The 20,001-nt window shown below is 59.1% G+C and overlaps 1 protein-coding gene across 1 annotated transcript; it reads left to right on the top strand.

Moving 5' to 3' along the window:
* The first annotated feature begins 10,387 nt into the window (after positions 1–10,387).
* On the top strand, positions 10,388–19,747 carry MRGPRG (MAS related GPR family member G). The gene is made up of 6 exons (XM_043451586.1): positions 10,388–10,569; positions 10,787–11,678; positions 11,723–11,787; positions 13,498–13,642; positions 18,650–18,754; positions 19,697–19,747. Exons 1-6 carry the CDS (start codon positions 10,388–10,390, stop codon positions 19,745–19,747), a joined length of 1,440 nt encoding a protein of 479 aa, XP_043307521.1.
* The last annotated feature ends 254 nt before the right edge of the window (positions 19,748–20,001 follow it).

Raw genomic sequence — 20,001 nt, 5'->3', positions numbered from 1 at the left:
TGTGCCAGAGAAGCAGGGTTGGGGCAAGTGGGCTGGTCTCCACCGCCCGCCCGGGGCTGTCATTTCACCCTCCTCAAACAGGACGCATTGGAGAACGGAGCATGTGAGCAGAGAGGGAGACAGCAGGGCCCGCAGGCCGCGCCTTCCCCGGCACCCTGGCCGTTTGCACCTCCCGCTGGGCCCTGGCCTTTCCTGTCCCGGAACGGGGCGGAGGAGGGGGCTCTGAGCCCAGCCTGGGGTGGTAGCACGTCACCAGCACCGGTGCGGGGGTCCCTGCGTGGCAGCCTCCACCGTCCCACTCCGCCCCACAGCTTCCAGCCCCCCGCGAGGCCAGAGAGCCCGCTGCCATCAGAGAGGGCAGGGAACCCAGCCTGAGCCCCGTCCCCCAGCCAGTCTCTGGGTGGAAGCAAGCCTCAGCCCGAGTCCTGCCACCTCACCAGGAGGAGCCTCGGGCCCCAGGTGCCGGCGAGAACGCGGCCAGGCCAGGTGACCGCAGGGGGCGTGATGCCGGCCTCCACGAGGAAACGTGCTCCCGGCCCGAGCCCACGTTCTGGGAAGGTGGGTTCTCCGCGTTCTCACCCTGCCCAGCCCTGCTCCCCAGGCGGGCCCTGAGGGGCTGGGGGCGCCCTCAGGAGTCAGGGGTGTGTGTTTTTGTGCACCTCCGCGTCCTCTGTGAATCTCCCCCCCACCCCCGGAGGACAGGAGCGGAAGGTGGAGGTGCATCGGCCGTGAGGGGGGTGATCGCTGGCCTCCCGCCCCGAGTGCTGGCTGGTCCTTGGGGCTGCGGCTTAGCTGGGTTACTGGGGCGAGGCACAGAGCTATGGCTCAGGGCCACTGGATCTGTGGGGCTCCCAGAGGTGGGCCCCCGTCACGGGCAGATACGCTGAATGCTGCAGTCCCTGCCGGCACGCAGGAGCTGCCCCAGGGATTCAGGACTCGCTGCCAGGGAGGGTGAGGGGCAGGTGAGGACGGGGCATGGGCAGAGCGAGGTTTCCTAGGGTCATGACCTTGCCGTGACACTGTGACCCCCATGGTCACCCGGGGTCGTGACCACGCAGAGAGGCCCCCAAGGATGAAGAGCTGCTTTATGAGGATGACAAATGTGACTCCGGACCTCACACAGGCTGTCCCTCTGAGGCCACGCCACTCGTCGGACACGCCGGGGGCACCCTGCGCTCACTCTGACGACACACAGGACTTGTCCTGAGGATCCGAGACACCGCAAGAAGCGGGGAGCCCCGAGGCCTGCCTGGCCTGGCCGCCCTCTCCACGGAGGGGCCCCGGAGACTGGGCCTCATGCTGAAATCCTCTCTGCCCTGGGCCCTGGAGGGGTCCGGCAGGCTCAGAGCAAGCAGTCCAGGGCAGAAGTGGGAGCGGTCTCGCCCTCCGCGGGGGTCTCAGCCCTCCTCCCCGTCACCGCCCAGCCCTGGGCTCTCGCCCCCTCAGGTGTGGGGAGGAGGGCCCGGAACCCCCAGAGCTCAGGCACTGCAGGGCTTCCTGAGCCCTTGGGCCCTCCCGCCCTGACCTCGAACCTGCCTGATGACGGAGCCGGGAGACCCGGATGGACAGCGTCCTGATGGCCCAGGAGGAGGTGCTTTCAACTGCACGGTCTGTCCCTCAGCCAGACCCTGGGCCAGACACCCACGGGGGCTGGACCGGTCCCCTGATGCTCAGCTCCAGCCTCTACAGGGTCCCCTCGGCGCCTGCCTCTGGACCTGGGCTATGCCAGTCTCATCTTCCTCAGAGCAATGTGCTGGCCTTGGTCCCTAACTTGCAGCTGACTTCCCACTGACTTCCCGCCCTCCGTCCAGACCGGCCCGGCCGCACCGGGATCCTTCTGCTTGTCCTGGGCGTGATTCTCCGCCGGCCACCTGACCACCTGCCCGTGCAGCCTCACCCGGGCCTCTGCCGGCCGCCACACCTGCCGCCTGGGAGCACCTCCCAGGCTCCTCAGGGAGCACGGCACCTGTGCTATGCTGGGGGTGGGGGCACCCTGCCCCAGCCCTGCCGGGGGTGCGGCTCATGGCGCCATCCACCCCGGGCCGTCTCCCTCTGGCCCTGCCCGAGTCCCTGCATCACCTTCCACACCTTCTTCTCTGCCGGAAACCACGGGCACATCGTCCCCCAGCTCCACAGCTGCAGCCCGTCTACCTCTGCCCATGCCCTTCACGCGGGTCCCCCTGCAGGTGCTGGGAGTCAAGGCCAAGCTGGGGTGCAGGAGAGAGACCTCTCACAGGGGGGGCCTCCTCGTGGAAGTGGTGGCTGAGGCCCTGGGGGTGGGCAGGGGAGGCAACCAGGGTGTCTGACCACAGTTACCGCACACGTGATCTGGAGGGGGGCTGCCCGCCTTGGGGGATGCTGGGACCAGAGGCTGGGTCAGTGAGACCCAGGGTGGTGGCCTTTGCCAGTGACTAGGTCTCATGTCCCCGGAGATGTCACGTCTCCCCTTGCACACAAGGATCACTGGGAGTGGCTGCTGGAGACGTGGGTTCCGGCCCCGACTACACTGGGGGTGGGGTCTCTGGGGCAGGGGGCAGGAATATGCATTTGGAGGAAACTGCCCAGGTGGTTCTCATGTCCAGGACACGCAGGACATCCTGCGGGCTCTGCTCCAGATGAGGAGACCCAGGGAAGGCATGGGCCACAGCCAGCCACCAGGCAGACACACAGCCCAGTCCACCCCAAGTCCACCTTCCCTCCTCCCGTCCAGCCTATGGGACCACGGCCAGCCACCAGAGAGCACGTCCCCCGTGAAAGCTATGATGGCCCTGTAATTGAAGCCCCATTTAAGCGTGGGGAAGCATCACTTTGCTGTCCAGCAGAAATTAACAAACATTGTCAATCAACTCTACTTCAATAATTTTTTTAAGAAAAAGTATCTAAGGAGCATTTTCTCTGAATCTAGACAACATATTAAAAAGCAGAGACACTACTTTGCCAGCAAAGGTCCGTCTAGTCAAAGCTTTAGTTTTTCCAGTAGCCATGTATGGATGTGAGAGCTGAACCACAAAGAAAGCTGAGCACCAAAGAATTGATGCTTTTGAACTGTGGTGTTGGAGAAGAGTCTTGAGAGTCCCCTGGACTGCAAGGAGATCCAACCAGTCCATCCTAAAGGAAATCAGTCCTGAATATTCATTGGAAGGACTGATGCTGAAGATGAAACTCCAATACTTTGACCATCTGATATGAAGAACTGACTCATTGGAAAGACCTTGATGCTGGGAAAGATTGAAGGCAGGAGGAGAAGGGGACGACAGAGGATGAGATGGTTGGATGGCATCATCGACTCAATGGACATGAGTTTGAGCAAGCTCTGGGAGTTGGTGATGGACAGGGAGGCCTGGCGTGCTGCAGTCCATGGGGTTGCAAAGAGTTGGACATGACTGAGCAACTGAACTGAACTGAACTGAAGTAACGTTTTCTCGGAATTCTACATGTGAATATAACTCTGACCCCAAGCCCCCAAGCCTCAGGCATGGAAGGACATTGATCTCCGCCATGATTGAGCCCTGTCTGTCCCTAGTCAGGGTGAAGGTCCAGACGCTTGCCCAGAACCATGGTGTCCTGAACTCAGAGGCGCCCTCCCCCTGGTCATCACCCCACGAGGGCTGTGCCGGAGCCTGTATCCTGGCTGGCAGGGTGCCTTCATCCCAGCCTCCCAAGTGTCCTGGGCAGCTTGGGCCCAGGGGTCCTGGGAGGTAGGAGCCCCCGAGGCCGGGGCCAGAGCTCCAGGAGCACCACGTAGCCCCCGCTTGCGGCTTTCCCACCTCTCGGGGCCGACGGGCTTGGCATGGCACGGCCCTCAGGGTGGCAGACCTCCTCGTCCCACTCCCAGAACGTGACTGTCAACCTCAACCACTCCACTTGGGGAAACAAGACTCATAAGAGGAAGTGGCTTCATGTACCACTTTCAGCCTCCAGATACACACCTCCCACGGAGGCAGGGGAGAACCCAGGAGAAAAAGCAGGAACCAGTCAGCCATCCCCTGCTGTGGACGGCGCCCCAGGAAATCCGCTTTCAGCAGCATCACTGATGTGTTTGGCTGCGTCCGGTGTTTGTTGCGGCACCGGCGAGCTTTATGCTTCACGTGGGATCTCTCGTTGCAGCCCACAGGTTGGGGGGGCTCTCAATTCCTCCTTATTGGGCTCCATGAAGCAGAGGCACCTTCCCCAAGGAGCCCCAGAATTGCAGCAACCTCTGGGGTCTCTCTGGACCCCTGGTCGTGGGTGTGGAAGCAGGTCACACAGCAGATGTGTGGCCCAATGGCCTACCTAATTCTTTAAAACCCTTTTGGCAGTCACCGGAGTCATAAAAGATAAGAAAAGCCAGTGAATGCCAAGTCTGTACTATGTTGGTCATGGAGTCGAACATGTAACATGCGTGACATCATGTGAATGTCCAGAAGGGACGCCCCTTCGGAGGCAGAGAGCTGAGTGCCGGCCGAGGGGGTCTGGTTTCCCAGGGAGGGGGCTGAGCTCCCAATCCGGAATCCTCTGCTCCCTTTCCCGGGGCAGGAGGAGTTAAGCAGCCCCTTAGGAGCCCCTTGGTCAAATGGCCTAAGAGGTAAAGAATCCGTCTGCAATGCAGGAGACCAGGGTTCGATCCCTGGGTTGGGAAGATCCCCTGGAGGAGGGCATGGCAACCCACTCCAGTATCCTCGCCTGGAGAATCCCATGGACAGAGGAGCCAGGCGGGCTACAGTCCATGTCGCAAAGAGTCTGACATGACTGAGGCAACTAAGCGTGCACGCACAGGAGCCCTTGGCATGCAAGACCCCGGGTAGGAATGAGTCAGGTGCAGGGGGGCAGAGGGTCCGCTCGCCCCATCCTGCGGCTCTCAGCTCCCACCTGCACCAACCCCGTCTTCTGTCCTCTGCGTTTCCCACACTGACTCCTGACCCCACAGGGGCTGCGCCTCCCTCGGCGAGCGGCTTCCTAGACAGCAAACCGCTGCCCACAGCTTCGCGAGCGAAACCGACCAGCCACAGCCCTTACCCCACGCCCCACACCATCATCTGCGGAAGGGGCCGGTCCAGACAGTCAGGGACAGACCCTGTGTCCCAGAGCCCCCACGGGTGGTTCAAACCAGCCAATCCCGAGCCCACTCACCCTGACTCACCCCTTCCTTCCCACGGAAACCACAGTAAAGCCTCCGCCCACACGGTCCCCTCCCTCTGCCGCCTGACCGACCACGCTTCCCCAAGTGGGGGTCCCTGCTGGCCCCCCCTCCCCTGGAGCACTGTGAATAACACTCTATCCTCTTGTTGTTCTTCAATCACTAAGCCGTCTCTGACTCTTTGAGACCCCATGAACGGCAGCACGCCAGGCTTCCCTCTCCTTCACTGTCTCCTGGAGTCTGCTCAAACTCATGTCCATTGAATCAGTGATGCCATCCAAGCATCTCATCCTCTGTCGTCCCCTTCTCCTCCTGCCTTCAATCTTTCTCAGCATCAGTTTCTTTTCCAATGAGTCTATTCTTTGCATCAGGTGGCCAAACTATTGGAGTTTCAGCTTCAACATCAGTCGTTCCAATGAATATTCAGGACTGATCTCCTTTAGGACTGACTGGTTTGATCTCCTCGCTGTCCAAGGGGCTCTAATGACAGTTACCCCCTGAAGTGCTGGCCTGGTCATCCCTGATAATAACAATGCTCTGTTAAGACACGCCTTCCATGGATAGGCCATTGGCCTGGGACTCCCCGCTGCCGGGGTGTGGGGGGACCCACCTCTGGCCCCCACTTCCCGTCTGCCCCTGGGGGTCCTGGGCAACCTCGTGTCCCCTCTCTGGGTCCCAGCGTTGGATGACCTCGTCCTGAGGCTCAGAAGGGACGTGCCTGTCAACCACAACTTGGTACTTGCCGTGGGCACAGGCCATCAGTCCCTGCCAGGCTTAAGTCATGTGCAGTTGCTGACCTTCCACACCCCCTGAAGGGAGTCCGGGGTGGAGAGCAAAAATGAGGCTCTCTGTGTTCAGGGGGGAACCTACCAAGGCACATGTTCAGTTACTTACACATTTTCAGGAGTTGATTTTATGAGCCCAGTTCTTGGATCCCCTCTAGAAAAGCCCTGTTCCTATAACTAGCAGAAACCTTCTGCAAAAATCTGAGCTTGACGGCACGCACTCTCCCTTCACCAAAATCACGTGCATACTGTCCTCCCCCCACCCCACCCACCTTTGGAGCAGTCTCTCCGAGCTCTCTGAGGCACCGTCTCCCTGGCTGCAGTCCTCACTTCATCCCAAATAAAATTCGACTCACAGCTCTGCCGAGGCGCATCTTTTTTTTAAGTCGTTGTGGCCTGGGAAACCACACACAGGAACGGCTCCTGTGTCCCCCCACCTGGACCCCCGCCGGCTCCCTCTTCCTCAGATCCTCCCAACGTGTGCCCCTTGCTGGGTCCCCACAACCCACCCCAGAGGTGACCAAACCAGGGCGCAGCCTGCCCGTGTGGACACGGACGGGGCTGGGTTTGGGCCGAACTGCGTGAAGCTGCCCACTTCGCAGGTCAGATACGGCTGAACACTGGCCACTTGGCGTTGTCGAGGCTCCTGCTGGCCCAGCCCGGCTTGGACACAGGCCACCAGCTGTGAACAGGCTCGGGAGGCGCAAGTCCAAGCAAGCATCCTGGTGTCCGGGCGACGGCACAAGCCGCTGGCCTCCAGGGGCCCAGGAATCGCCCGCAGCTCTGAGAACGGCTGTGTGCTTCGGGGAGAGCGGCGGAGGGGGCTGGCTCGCATCCCTCCCCACCCACTGAGGTCTGCTCTCCTCAGTGCCCGGGCCTCGGTTTCCCCATCTGCAAGTAGGGCCGGTGACATCTCAGAGGCACTTGTGTCAGAAACAAGCTGCTCTGTGGAGAGCAAACAGCATGTGACCCTTGTCTCAGAAGTGGCCGGGGCCAAGGCCCCCAGATGGGCGGCTCATGACGACAGACATGTCTTCTCTCACTGCCCGCAGGGCAGAGTCTGAAATCAAGCTGGCCCAGGGCTCCAGGGCAGGGCCGTCCTGCTCTTCCAGCCTCTGGGGGCTCCAGGCATCCCTGGGCTTGTGGCCGCAGCCGTCCAGCCTCTGCCTCCATGGGCACGTGGCCCTTCCTCCATGCGTCTTTCCTCTCCTGTATCATAAGGACACTTAACTGCGTTCAGGGTCCACCTGGGTGATCCGGAATGACCTCATCTCAAAGCCCTCCCTTCTTCCCAGTGAGGTTCCAGGGACCGACAGGTCGTGTCTCCAGGGGCCCCGTCCGGCCCAGGACACACCCCACATGGGTGTTTGCTGCCCTTGTCGCCAACACGCAGAGAGCGGATGCGCCTCCAGAGGCTGCGCTGAGAGCGGGGTGTGCACCAGGCGCCCCTGGCCGCGGCGGGCAGAGACCACGGGGGCTGCGGTGGGACAAGGGGCCAGCGCTGTGGAGAAGAGGCGGGGGGCGGGAGGACGGGGCGGCCGGGGTGAGGTCTCGGGTACCAAGGGAGAAGGCGACCCGAGGGAAGGGGGCGGGGCAGGGAGAGCAACCCAAGACCCGGGGTGCCCTGGGCGGGGCGGGCCCTGCCTCCTGGGTCTCCGGGCCTGGAGGCCACGCAGTGATTCCCGCCTTAAAGCCACGTGCAGAAATGCGGGGGCTGGAGACCAGAGTCCTGCCAGGAGTCAAGGCCGGAACCCTCGCTCCACAGGCCGCGCCTCTGCTACAGAAGTGAGTTCAGAGCCAAACCCACGAACTGGGAAATGTTAGGACACGAACTGGGAGACCGGGATCCGCACTGTATAAAACAGGTAACTAACGAGAACCTGTCATCCAGCACAGGGAGCCCTGCTCACTGCTCTGCGGTGACCTGGATGGGAAGGAAGAACAAAAAGAGGGGACGGGACTTCCCCGGGGGTCCCGGGACTAAGAATCCGCCTGCCAGTGAGAGGGTACGGGTCTGACCCCCGGTCGGGGAAGGTCCCACGCACCACAGAGCAGCTAAGCCTGTGCACCTCAGCTCCTGAAGCCCGCGTGCTCTGGAGGCTCCGCAACTGGAGAGTAGCCCTCACTCACTGAGACTGGGACAACGCTCTCGTAGCAGCAAAGACCCAGAGCAGCCAAACATAAATAAATAAATGCAATCGTTTTTTAAAAGGAGAGGGGATATGCATGGAAACATGCAGCTGATTCGCTACTAACACAACACCATAAAGTGACAAAGAGAACATGTCAGCCACTCAGTCACGTTTGATTCTGCAACCCTGTGGACGGGAGGCCCCATGGACGGTAGCTCCTCTGTCCATGGGCTTCTCCAGGCAGGAATACTAGAGTGGGTAGCCGTTTCCTTCTCCAGGGGATCTTCCCAATCCAGGGATTGAACCTGGGTCTCCCACACTGCAGGCAGATTCTTCACTGTCTGAGCCACCATAAAGCAACTATACCCCATTACAAAACTATTTTTTCAAAAAAGAAAGAAAAATGTTAGGACACACAGAATCTCTACACATGACTTCTGACTTGCGGGCTGAGTCCCCAGGGCCACAGAGCAGCCCACGGAAAATTCAGCAAGTCTTCAGCAGGACCAGCTCAGGACATGAAACTTCGACAAGTGTTTTAACCCCTAAGGGTCAGTGAGCAGCTGGGACCCCCGGGTGTGAGGCTGGCAAGTGGACAGTCGGGATGGGCCCTCGAGAAAGGGGCCAGCAGCTGCAGGCCCAGACCACCCAGAGCAGAACTGCCCAGGGACCAGCGTGGGGTCCAGCCCTAGGCCGGGCACAAGCTGTCCGGGAATGGTCAGGTCACGGGGAGGGATGCTGAGGCCTGGAGGGGTTGGCTCCTTCCGCCCAGGCCACACGGCCAGGCTCCTGCCTCACTGCCCCTCTCCCACACACCAGGGAACCGAGGAGCCAGCTCAGCCAGAGGAGCACCCCCAGACGTGAGGTCCAGCCCCCACTGGTTGGGGGGCCCCAGGAGGCCACTCCCCGCTGTCCACGTGCCTCATATGCTGAGGAGGAAGAGCAGGGCTGGCCCACACGAGGACATCACTGTCTGAGCTCATCCTGTGGACGGGAGGGCCCCTCCCACTTCCAAGAAACTGGCCGGGAGCCCGGGTCCAGCCAGTCAGGCCCCGGGGACACAGGAGGATTTAGGGCCCAGGAGGAGCCCCAGGCGGTGGTGAGCAGCTGAGAGGCGCCCGATCAGCAGGTGAGAAGCCTTGGGGGCCCCTGCACCCAGCCCACCTGCTCCCCACCCCGGCGCTGGACATCTTTGAGGACTTTTGGGCTCCCGTGGGCCTGGGCGCTGGGGTGAGGATGCAGAAGCAGACGGTGGGCGCGTCATTCACAAGCCGGGACCCTGGGCCCTTGTTTGCGTGTACCGGGCGGGTGTTCCCGCTCCGAGAGCCGGCAGGACAGCCGTCCAGGTAGCCCCCTCCACTCCTCCTCACCTCCTGCCGGGGCCAGAGCCCCGCCCCCAGCGCTGGCCCTCACCCTCCACCCGACTCAGCCCCTGGGGTCCCTCGGGGCTCAGCACAGTCCCCCCACCGTGACCCCAGAGTCCAGCTCGGCTCTCTGGGTCCCCCGACACCACCACCGTCTGCCCGTGCCCTGTTCGGGGAGATCCTGCAGGGAGTCAGGGCGAGAGACCCCGAGCCACCCCGCTAAGCCCCGCTCCTGGGCAAGGACAGCCACACAGAAGAGGCAGGCGAGGACACCGGGCTGGGAGGCTGGGAGGCTGGGAGGGCCCGAGGGGGCTGCGGAAGTTTCCAGAGTCCTAAAGGAGGCAGACCTGGGTAACGGGCTGTGGGGGGAGGTGAGGACGGTCCAGGCAGAGGCACAGCCCCGCCGGGGGGCGCCTGGGGGAAGACCCCGAGGCTGGGAGGCGGGCTGTATGTCCCCACCATGTCTCTGGGGTCTCCGTGTCTCTCTTCTTGTCTCTGTCACTCTGCGGGTCTCTCCCCGCGTGGCTCCCCGACTCCTCACCCTAGGGCCCTGACAGCCGCTGCGAGGCTGAGAACAAAGGCCAGCGTGGACTCTGTGGGGAAGGGGCACAGCAGAGGGAAGGGCACCTCTGAGACCCCGTCAGCGGGGTCTGCCTGCCCTGTTCCTGGACGGAGTCTCTCCCCTGGGGCCAGAATAGGACTCGCCCCCTCGCTGCCCCTAAGGGGCCGGCAGCAGACACTTGCGCTGGCTTCTCCCGAGGACCCGGGGCATCACCGCATCCCCAAGCTTGCCGAGGCTTTGGAGCTGCATGCGGCCAAGCCGCCTGTAGCAGGAGGAGCCGGCTGAACTGCCTGATCCGGAGAGCCGGGGAGGCTTGGGGTGTCCTCTGCCTTCTCTCATCCTCCCAGCCTCCCACCGCCGCCACAGTACAGCTCCCCACCCCCCACCCCCGCCCACCCTCCATGGCCAGCGCAGGACTGAGTGTGCTCATGGCTACCGCTGGTCTCCGCCCGGCTGACCCTCTGGGGCTGGCAGCCAGCAGGAGCGTAGTCCAGCCTCTCCCCACGTCCTTGAGTCGTGTCCACACGAGCACTCCCTTTGCCTGCAGTCCCGTCCAGCCGACGCTGACCTCTGCAACAACGTCGGTACACGGCCTTCTCAATCGCTCTCTGTGCGTTTAGTCTAACCATCCCAGCCGGGGGCAGGACCGCCCACCTGGTCAGCATCCTCGTCTCCCCGGGTCAGCGTGTCTTACGGAATCCTCCTTTTCCCAAGAGGTCTTGGGGCCTGCAGGGCTGGGCGCTGGCCTGGAAGGGGCCGTCCGGCGGCCTCAGGATATGCCCGCCTTTCCTCGTGCTGCCGACTCAACGTCTGTCGCTCCCCTCCAGGGTCCTGCCCGCCAGCCACCAGCCGGCCAGCATGTTCGGGATCTGGGGGACCTTCAGCAGTGTGGTTTTCTACCTCACCCTGGCCGTGGGCCTCGGGGGGCTGCTGGGCAACGCGCTGGTGCTTTGGCACCTCGGCTTCCACATCAAGAAGGGCCCCTTCGCCGTCTACGTGCTCCACCTGGCCGCCGCGGACTTCCTGTTCCTGGGCTGCCAGCTGGCCTTCTCGGCCGTGCAGGCGGCCCTGGGCTCCGAGCACAGCCTCTACTTCGCGGTCACCTTCGTGGCCTTCTCCGTGGGCCTCTGGCTGCTGGCGGCCTTCAGCGCCGAGCGCTGCCTCTCCGACCTCTTCCCCGCCTGCTACCAGGGCTGCCGCCCCAGACACACGTCGGGCGTCGTCTGCGGCCTCAGCTGGGCCCTGGCCCCGCCGGCCGTGCTGCTGACCTCCGACGCCTGCGGCCTTCTGCGCAAGAGCGCGCGCCCGCTGGCCTGCCTGCGCCACCACGCGGCCAGCGTGGCCGGGCTGCTGGCCCTGGCCTGCGCGGCCTTCGCGGCCGGCCTGGTCCTCTTCGTCTGGGTGGCGTGCTGCTCCCAGCGCCAGCGCCCGCGGTTCTACGGCGCCGTGCTGGGCTCCGCGCTCCTGCTGCTCGTCTGCGGCCTCCCCTACCTCCTCTGCTGGACCCTGCTCCCGTACCTCCCGAGCTTCCTGCTGTCCACCTTCTTCCCGCTGGCCACCCTCCTGGCCTGCGTCCACTGCAGCGCCAGGCCCCTCATCTACTTCACGGTGGGCCGGCAGCCGGGCCGGCGGGAACCTCTGCGGGCGGTCCTTCGGCGCTCCCTGGGGGAGGGCGTCCAGCTGGGGGGCCAGAGGGGTCTCCCTGCTCATGGGCCACGTGTAGGGAATGCCCTGGACGCCCCCCACCCCCCATCCCTTGCCAGACCCTCCAGGACTCCACGTCATTCCCCGGCTCACCCACTCTGGGGACCCAAGGGCTGGGGGCCGGGTGAGAGCCGTGGTCTTAACTCCCCCCCCACCTGGCCTGCAGGGGACGAGGACCAGACCAGAGACACAGCAAGGAAGTGGGGAGCCCCAGGACTGGGGCGAGGACAGGCACCCCAACTCCCGCCTCCCTCCCACCCCGCCGCCAGCTGAGGCAGGAGTGAAGGGGAGGTGGCCCCCTCAAGGCCTACATGGGGGTGCTGGGCGGATGGGAGCCTGGGCATTGGCTGGATCGGGGGCTGTCCTCACTGAGGCCCAGATCCCCAGGGGACCCCCTCGCAGGACCTGCCCTGCAGTCTCCCCACTGGCCACCAGATGGCGTGGCTTCCCCACCAAGTGCGCGCAAAGCGTGTGGGCAAAGTGGGGGGTCACTGCAGAGCCAGATGCCCCCTCGGCCCTCCCCGGACCCTCCCAGCCCCCAGGGGTCCCGGACACCTGCTGCCTGGAGGGTGCCTTTTCCCCCCACCCCCATCTTCAGCTTCCCCTCCTCCAGGGAATCCTCTGCTCACCCATCACTGCCCGCCCATCCCTGCCCACCTGCCGAAGACCCCCCTTCCCCTGCCAGCACCCCACCCCCAGGGCTTCCCTAGTGAAGAAGAGGAGGGAGACCGATGGTGGGCGGACTGCTAGATGAGCGGATGGACGGACGGACGGATGGTGATGCGGAAGGGTGAATGGGAGGAAGGAGGTAGACAGCTGACGCCATTCCTTGCAGCTTCCAAAGTAGAGATCCTTTTATGTGTTTCTGATGCTATCTTAAAATGATACTTCAGGGTCATTGTCAAGAGTTTTAAGTCCTACAGAAAATCTTGGAAAGCTAAATCACCAAAACTTTTGGACTCAGAGGGAGGCACATGAGGCATAGAACCCTCGGCTGCGTTCATTTTTCTGATGGAGACCCACAGAAATTTCAAATTTTACCAAAGATGAAGATGTTCTATGCCTGCTATGTGAAACCTGTTACAACAATGCCTTTTACAACACCAGGAGAATTGTTCTTAAAAAGTTGTCCTTTTTTCACTAGAAAAGGTATGTGCTGCTCATCCTTGGGACTTTGGAAAACACTAAGGCAAGGGAAGAAGACTTACCTGGACCCTTCCCCGGCCCAGAGACGCTTCTGCAGGTTGGCCACCCCTCCTGGGGTGGCCACCCCAGGTGCCCCCACCTGGTCTCCCCAGACTGTGCCCTGAGGACTGGATGATTCCAGCCAAGGGAGGCCAGGGCTCTGACAGCCTAGCAGGCTCAGGAAGGAGGGTCAGTGACCTCAGCCTTGGCTTTGGGGGTAAGATGGGGAGGGGCCGTCCATTCTTGGGACCACTTCACGCCGGACCCAAGGAGGGGTGTGGCCTCCTTCCTAGAGTTCCTGGAAATGCGATGAGGGTGGGGCAGCCTCAGAGGTGCGCCAGCATCAGCCCCCACCTCTCCCAGCCCCAGGAACTAGCTGCGGGGCCCCCTGAGGGGCTGTCCATCTGCATTCCGCCGGCAGAGACAGACGGGCCGCCGGGCAGCTGGCAGTGTCTGGGGTGTGTGATGAGCAGCCCAGTCCGGACAGATGGGCAGGGCCAAACCTCTGTCCAGCAACCTGCTGCTGGGCAAATGGACGCCAGCCTGGGCCCTATAAAGCCAGCGTGGCCCCAGTCCCAGAGGAGTGACGGCCACCTAGACGGACCTGCAAAAGCAGGACTGGGCTCCCGTCCCTCTGGCGTCTCTCCAGCCAGGTGACCTCCAGCAAGTCGCCTGACTGCGGGGAGCCTCGTCTGCAGAAGGAGAAGCAGAGTACATCTCCGACCTGGAGTCCGAGGAAGGAGGCAGGAGGCCAGGCTGGCAGAGGGCGGACCATGACCTTCCTGACCTTCAAGGTCAGCCGCATCACCTCTCTCACCTCCAGCTCCGTCTCTGGGCTGAGCTCCGCGTGTCCCCAGACCTCCCTGACCTTAGCACACAAACCACGCTGACGGCTGGCACCCCACTCAGCCCCGGGCCTGTCCTTGCGTCTGTCTGTCCTGTGACACTGGGAGCCTCCTGGCAGCGGGCGCCCTGCCCTCAGCTCCCCGGTCCCCGCCTGCCCTGGCTGAGCACCCGGAGGGACTCCCTGCCCAGAGCAGCCTCCCACCCACCTCGCGCTGCATTTCCTGGGCTCATGTTTGAGCTTCTCAGTGTCCGCGTGTCTCACTGGAACGTGAGCTCCGGGGGGTCGGGGCGGGGGCCGTCTCCCTGGGCTGAGAACCAGACGGCGGGGAGGAGCATGGGGTGGGCGGACTGGTGGATGGGTGAGCGGATAATGGTGCGAATGTGAAATCCAGTGAATCAAAGATATGGCTGAAATGGAGCGCCACTCAGCGGAATCAGCCCAGGCTGGCTCCGGGAACCTCTGGGTCAGCCGAGGCCTGACCACTGAGCTGACACCTGAGCAGGAGACGAGGGACCCAGGTGCTCAGAGCCGCCCCAGCCCATCTCCAGCTCTCCACCACACTCTCCCCTTTGAGCCAGCAAACACCAGCAGAGGCAGCTCAGGGCCGGGGGCTAGGCAGGAGCTCAGGGGAGGGTCACGCCAAGGTGTGGCCGCTTCCGCAAGAGCTCAGCGTCTGGAGAAGTGATGGACACGTCCATGCAACCCAAGGACAGCATGTGAAGAGGCTTAGAGAGGCCCCGTGTGTCCCAATTTGACCTTGAGAACCATCAGCGTGTCCACCCCTTTCTAGTCGTGCGTGTCCTGGTGTGGATGACAAACCATCTGGCCCCCCTCGTGTTACAGGTGCATGGAAGAGGGTCACATGTCCCCCGTACTCATAAAGCAGAGGCAGCTTCCAGGAGGAGGGGGTGCCAGCGCTGATCCCGGGACTGCCGGTGTAAGGAAGGGACTGCCATCACTGGGGGGCAGTCTGAAAGGCCCCCAAACACAAGCAGAGAAGGAGAGGACAAAGAAGGGGGCCCCCAGAGGAGCTGAAGGCACTGGATCCTGGGATGGGACAGGTGTGCGCCAGCCACAAGACAGCGGCCGGCCCGGGGACAGCGGGCGAGAGCATCCCCGTGACCTTCTCCCCAGTCTGGTCTTTCCTGTGGTTCCGCTCAGAGTGAGCGAGGATGCTGTGAAACAGGTCAAGTTTCAGTTAGGTTTTGTTTTCTTTTTTTTTCCGTGTGGATAACCAGCCATTCTGATAACATTTGCTGAAAAGGCTTCCCTTCTCCCCTGAATTACATGGGCGCCTTTACTGTAAATCAGTTGATTGTACGTGGAGGCTTTATTTCCGGATTCTGTTCTCTGTTGGTCTGTTTTCCCTTATACCAGCATCCCGCTGTCTTAATTACCAGTATTAAAAATAAGTCATGCAATCAGGTGCTCTAAGTCCTATGATTTTATATTTCTTTTTCAAGATTTACATTTCCCCATATGGTTTAGAAAAAACTTGACAATTTGTTCAAACATCTACTGAAAATGTGACTGGGATGGCATTGAAGCTATTCAATTATTCTATAAAAATTCATGGAGGGGCTTCCCTGGTGGTCCTGTGGTTAAGACTCTGTGCTTCCACCGTGGAGGTCAGAGTTTCCATCCCTGGTCGGAGGCCTTGCTTCTGCTGCACAAGCCACAGCCAAAAAATATCATGCGAAATTGACATCTTAACACTATGGAGTTTTTCAATTAATAAGCATGGTAAGTTGCTAAGTCGTGCCCAAGTCTTTGTGACCCCATGGCTTATAGCCCCCCGCCCCAGGCTCCTCTGTCCGTGGGCTTCTCCAGGCAAGAATACTGGAGTGAGTTGCTATTTCCTTCAGGGGATCCTCCTGACCCTGGGATTGAACCCCCATCTCTTGCATTTCAGGCAAATTCTTTACTGCTGAGCCACCAGGAAAGCATGTTTTAAACCCCGCCTCCCCTCATTTAATTCAGTCTTTGACTTCTGTCACATAATTTTGTAGTTTTCGGCGTAGGTATCTTGCTCATGTTTTGGGAAATTTATCCCTAGGTCTTTGAGGCTTTGATGCTACGCAGAATTATCTTTTAATTTCATTTTTCAATTGTTTCATCTTGACTTTTTATATGATTGAATAACTCTCCTGCCAACTTCCTAAATTAGTTCTAAGTCTTTTTAAGTTTTTGTTTAAATGTTTATTCATTTGGCTGTGTCTGTTCTTAGTTGTAGCTCTCAGGACCTTCATCCTGCATCTTTGCATTTAAACCCTCAGCTGCGGCCTGTGGGGTCTGATTCCCTGACCAGGATCTTGTACCCTGACCAGGAATGAAACCCAGGCACCCTGCACTGGGAGTGTGGAGTCGTAGCCCCGGGACCGCCAGGGAATTCCCTCTGGTCATCTTTTCGAAGTCTGCTTAGGGTTTCCTATGTACACAATCACGTCATTTGCAAGTAGAGATCATTTTCCTTTTATTTCCTTTTCTTCTTTTATTGCGCTGGCTAAGACCTCCCTTCAGTGTTGAATGGAAACGGTAACAATGGCATCCCTGCCTCATTCCCAATCTTACAGGGGGTGTGTTCACTCTCTCACCACTAAACGTGATGCTAAATATAGGTGTTTTGTATATACCCTTTCTCATACTGATGTAATTTCCATCTACTCCTAATTTTCCAAAAGTTGCATTTTTTTTTTTAATCATGAGTGGGTATTGAACCTTACTGCATCTTTTTCTTTGTGTATTGAGATGACCTTATGGTTTTTCTCTTTTGGGGCTTCCCCGATGGCTCAGTGGGCAAAGAATCTGCCCGCAACGCAGGAGAAACAGGAGATGCAGGTTCGATCCCTGGGTCGGGAAGATCCCCTGGAGGAGGCAATGGCAACCCGCTCCAGTGTTCTTGCCTCGAAAATCCCACAGACAGAGGAGCCGGCTGGCTGCAGTTCACAGGCTTGCAGAAGGTCGGACACAACTGGGCGACTAAGCGCATAGGCACACGTGGTTTTTCTCCTGTAGTCTGTTACTCTGGTGAACTACACTGATTCCTTTTCCAATGCTGACCTCGTAGTCCCTAGATAAACCCCACTTGGCCAGAATATATTATCCGTTTTACATATTGATGAGTTTGATTGGCTAAACATTTGATGAGGGCATTTTCACTTACACTTGTGGGAGATGCTGGCCTCTGGACTTTTTTTCTCATAATCCCCTTGTCAGTTCGGAGCATCAGTTATTCCCTTTTACTCTGTAAGAATTTGGGTAAGACCCGTACTATTTCACCAGAGAAACCATCTTTCGTGGAAGGGGTACAAAATGCAATTTCAGTTTCTTTAACAAATACAGGGCTCCCAAGATTTTCTTTTCCTTCTTGCATCAGTTAGGAAGTCTTGTTTTTCAGGGAATTTTTCCGTTTCATCACTTGAATTCAGCATAAATGTGAATGAGCCACCTTGGAGGTGGACCCTCCAACCCCAGTCAAGACTTCAGATGACACAGAGGCCTGATCATTACCAGCCCCTGAGTGACCTAGATAGGTCACTCCCCAGTTCTTGACTTACAGAAGCCATGAGAGAATCAAAGCTTATCATTTTAAGCTGCTAAAGTTTAAAGTTGTTACAAAGCAATAGATTACTAATACAATTATGAAATGTTCCTCTTTATCTCCAGTAATATCCTTCAGTCGTGTCTGACTCTTTACAATCCTATGAACCGTAGCCCACCAGGCTCCTCTGTTCATGGGATTCTCCAGGCAAGAATACTGGAGTGGGTTGCCATTTCCTTCTCCAGGGGATCTTCCTGACCCAGGGCTTGAACCTGTGTCTCTTAAGTGTCCTGTATTGGCAGGCAGGTTCTTTATCACTAGCGCCACCCATAGACCGAACACAGCATCTTCGCACACATGGCGTGTGATCAGGCTGTCACCTCAGTCGTGTCTGACCCTATGCGACCTCATGGGGGTTGCAACCCCCCAGGCTCCTCTGTCCATGGGGTTCTCCAGGCAAGAATACTGGAGTGGGCTACCCTGCCCTCCTCCAGGGGATCTTCCCAACCCAGGGATGGAACCCACATCTCTTACGTCTCCTAAATAGGCAGGCAGGTTCTTCACCATTAGTACCACCTGGGAAGCCCACCTTGAGGTCTGGTTTATCTGAAATAAATCACTAGCTGCACCGGCTAGCTTGTCCTTATTGTCTGGATGGCATATCTTTTCATTCTTTTCTTTCAGTCTTTCTACATCTGTGTCTCTTGTAGACAGCACATTATAGGGTAGTATTTTTTAATCCAGTGTGAAAATCTCTGCTTTTTATTCAGAGTATTTAGTTCACTTACATATACTATAATTATTGATGTGATTGTGTATAAGTCTACCATCTTAGCATTTGTTATCTATTTCTCACTTATATTCATTGTCCTATTGAGCTTCATTTCTTGCCTTCTTTTTGATTAATCAAATAATTTTTAGTCCTCCATTTTGTCTTCTCTATTGGCTTTTTAGCTGCAGCTCTTTGTTTTATAATCTGGCAGGTTTCTCCAGAGATGATACTACGCCCTTTTAACTCATCACAGTGAATAGTAAACCACTTGACATACAACATAAGGACCCTCCAACAGATGAGGCCCTTTTCCTCCTCCAGCTCTTTGGGTTATTTTTATACATTTAATTTCTACAAATGTTATAAACCCCAACATATATTTTTACTACTCTTGCTTTGTAGAAATTAAGAAGAAAATATCCTTTTATGATTACCCGCACACGTATCATTTCTAGCTACTTTCAAATCTGAATCACTTCTCTTCAGCCTGAAAAGCTTCCAGTTTTCAGAAGAATGAAAAGCAGGACCCAGGCCTGTGACTTACAGCTGAGTCAGCAGGTCTTAGAATAGACTAAACAAAGCTCTCAAGTCTGTTTCTTCCTCCCCTGGGACGCCTGTAGGTGAGCACACTCCTCTCCCAGAGAAGGGGCCTCCCGGGCCGGCAGGGCCCCTCCGACAGGGAGAAGGCGTCTGCAGCCCTCGGCTCTGGGCCCCCTCCTAGCCTGCAGGAGCTGAGCGTTTGTAGAGTGAGTGCATGCTTCCTGGACCTGCCGGACAGCTGAGCTGCGGTCCAGGGAGGCCCTCGGCCTGTCCGTCCTCCCTCTCTGCCCTCGTGTGGGGCCCTAGCATCCCACTTGCTGGCTAATCTCTGCCAGCCAGAGCTTCCGGGGGCCCACATGTCTGCATCTGGTCGCCCTCCAGCAGCCCCAGGTGTCAAAGCAGGGACTTTGAGGAGAGACCACACTCTGTGTGGAGCTCCAGACAAAGGTGCTTCACGGCCTGGAGACAGCCTGGTATCCCTAATGGGCATCAGGGACCCTGCTCGCCCTGAGAGCTCATCAGAAACCACCCGGGGCAGGCCCTTGGCGGTCATGCTGGGCCAGAGGGCAGCCGCTGGGGGCCTGCCAGCCCGTGGTCAGATCACAGTGGGCGTTCACAGTGGTTAAATCTTAATTAGTTAACAGGACTTACAGTTGGGAAATTTCCCTTCAAAATTCACATTTTGGGCCTCTCCTGAATGTCAGAGGCTGGCAAACCTCACTTGCTTTGCCCTCTGCACACAAAGGGGGGGGCAGCCTCGGCCCCGGAGGACCCCTTCTCCACTGTCACCCTGAGCCCGGGCCACTCTACTGCATCCCACTGTTGTTTCCTAGGCTGAAGAGGAAAGTAAGCAGGTCTTCTTTGCTCCTTTTTTGGTGAAAAGTGGGGGAAAACAGACCCAAGGGACCCCCTTGCCATGAGGGAAAAAAGAGAGAGTTAGTCTCTTTGTAAGTGGGATGAACATTCCTTTATGTATAATGTGCAAAGAAACATGTGAGGCATTGAAGTCTCTGCAAGGGTAAGATTTCCACCACCCGCCCCGCCCCCCACCCCACCGCCGCGAGGGATAGGACCCCTTCATCCTGCTGATGGAGAGACAGAGGCCCAGACAAAGTCGGGGCTCCACCGGTCCCCCTGCTGGGCCGCAGCGAGCTGGACCCCTGCTGGGCCGCAGCGAGCTGGACCCCTCGGGCAGCTGAGTGGGCACATGTGCAATGCTGGCCCCGGCGCCGTGATGAGGACGCTGGAGTTTCAGCCCTGCAGGCCCAGGCCGGTGAAAGACGGTCTACCCGCCTGCCCTGCCCAGGCACACATGCCCTCCAGCAAGCCGGCGGCAGGTGGCCTGCACCGGCCAAGTGGCCTGGAGAGACGGGCTGCAGGTGGAGGGGAGGCGGCTGCAGAGACGCTAATGAAGGACATTCTGCGGCTTCCAGCGGGGAGTCAGGCCCAGCCT

The sequence above is a fragment of the Cervus canadensis genome, chromosome 29, assembly GCF_019320065.1.
Source record: "Cervus canadensis isolate Bull #8, Minnesota chromosome 29, ASM1932006v1, whole genome shotgun sequence".
NCBI classification, from domain to species: domain Eukaryota; kingdom Metazoa; phylum Chordata; class Mammalia; order Artiodactyla; family Cervidae; genus Cervus; species Cervus canadensis.
The sequence above is the reverse complement of the archived record's forward strand: the minus strand, read 5'-3'. Positions and strand labels throughout refer to the sequence as shown.

Excerpts from the sequence above, each read along its gene's own strand:
- MRGPRG (XM_043451586.1), top strand. The coding sequence starts at position 10,388 with ATGGCTACCGCTGGTCTCCGCCCGGCTGACCCTCTGGGGCTGGCAGCC. Across the intron at positions 11,788-13,497 it reads ACCCAAGGGCTGGGGGCCGG|CCAGGTGACCTCCAGCAAGT; the intron begins GTGAGAGCCGTG and ends GCGTCTCTCCAG. Across the intron at positions 13,643-18,649 it reads TGACCTTCCTGACCTTCAAG|AGAAGGGGCCTCCCGGGCCG; the intron begins GTCAGCCGCATC and ends CTCCTCTCCCAG.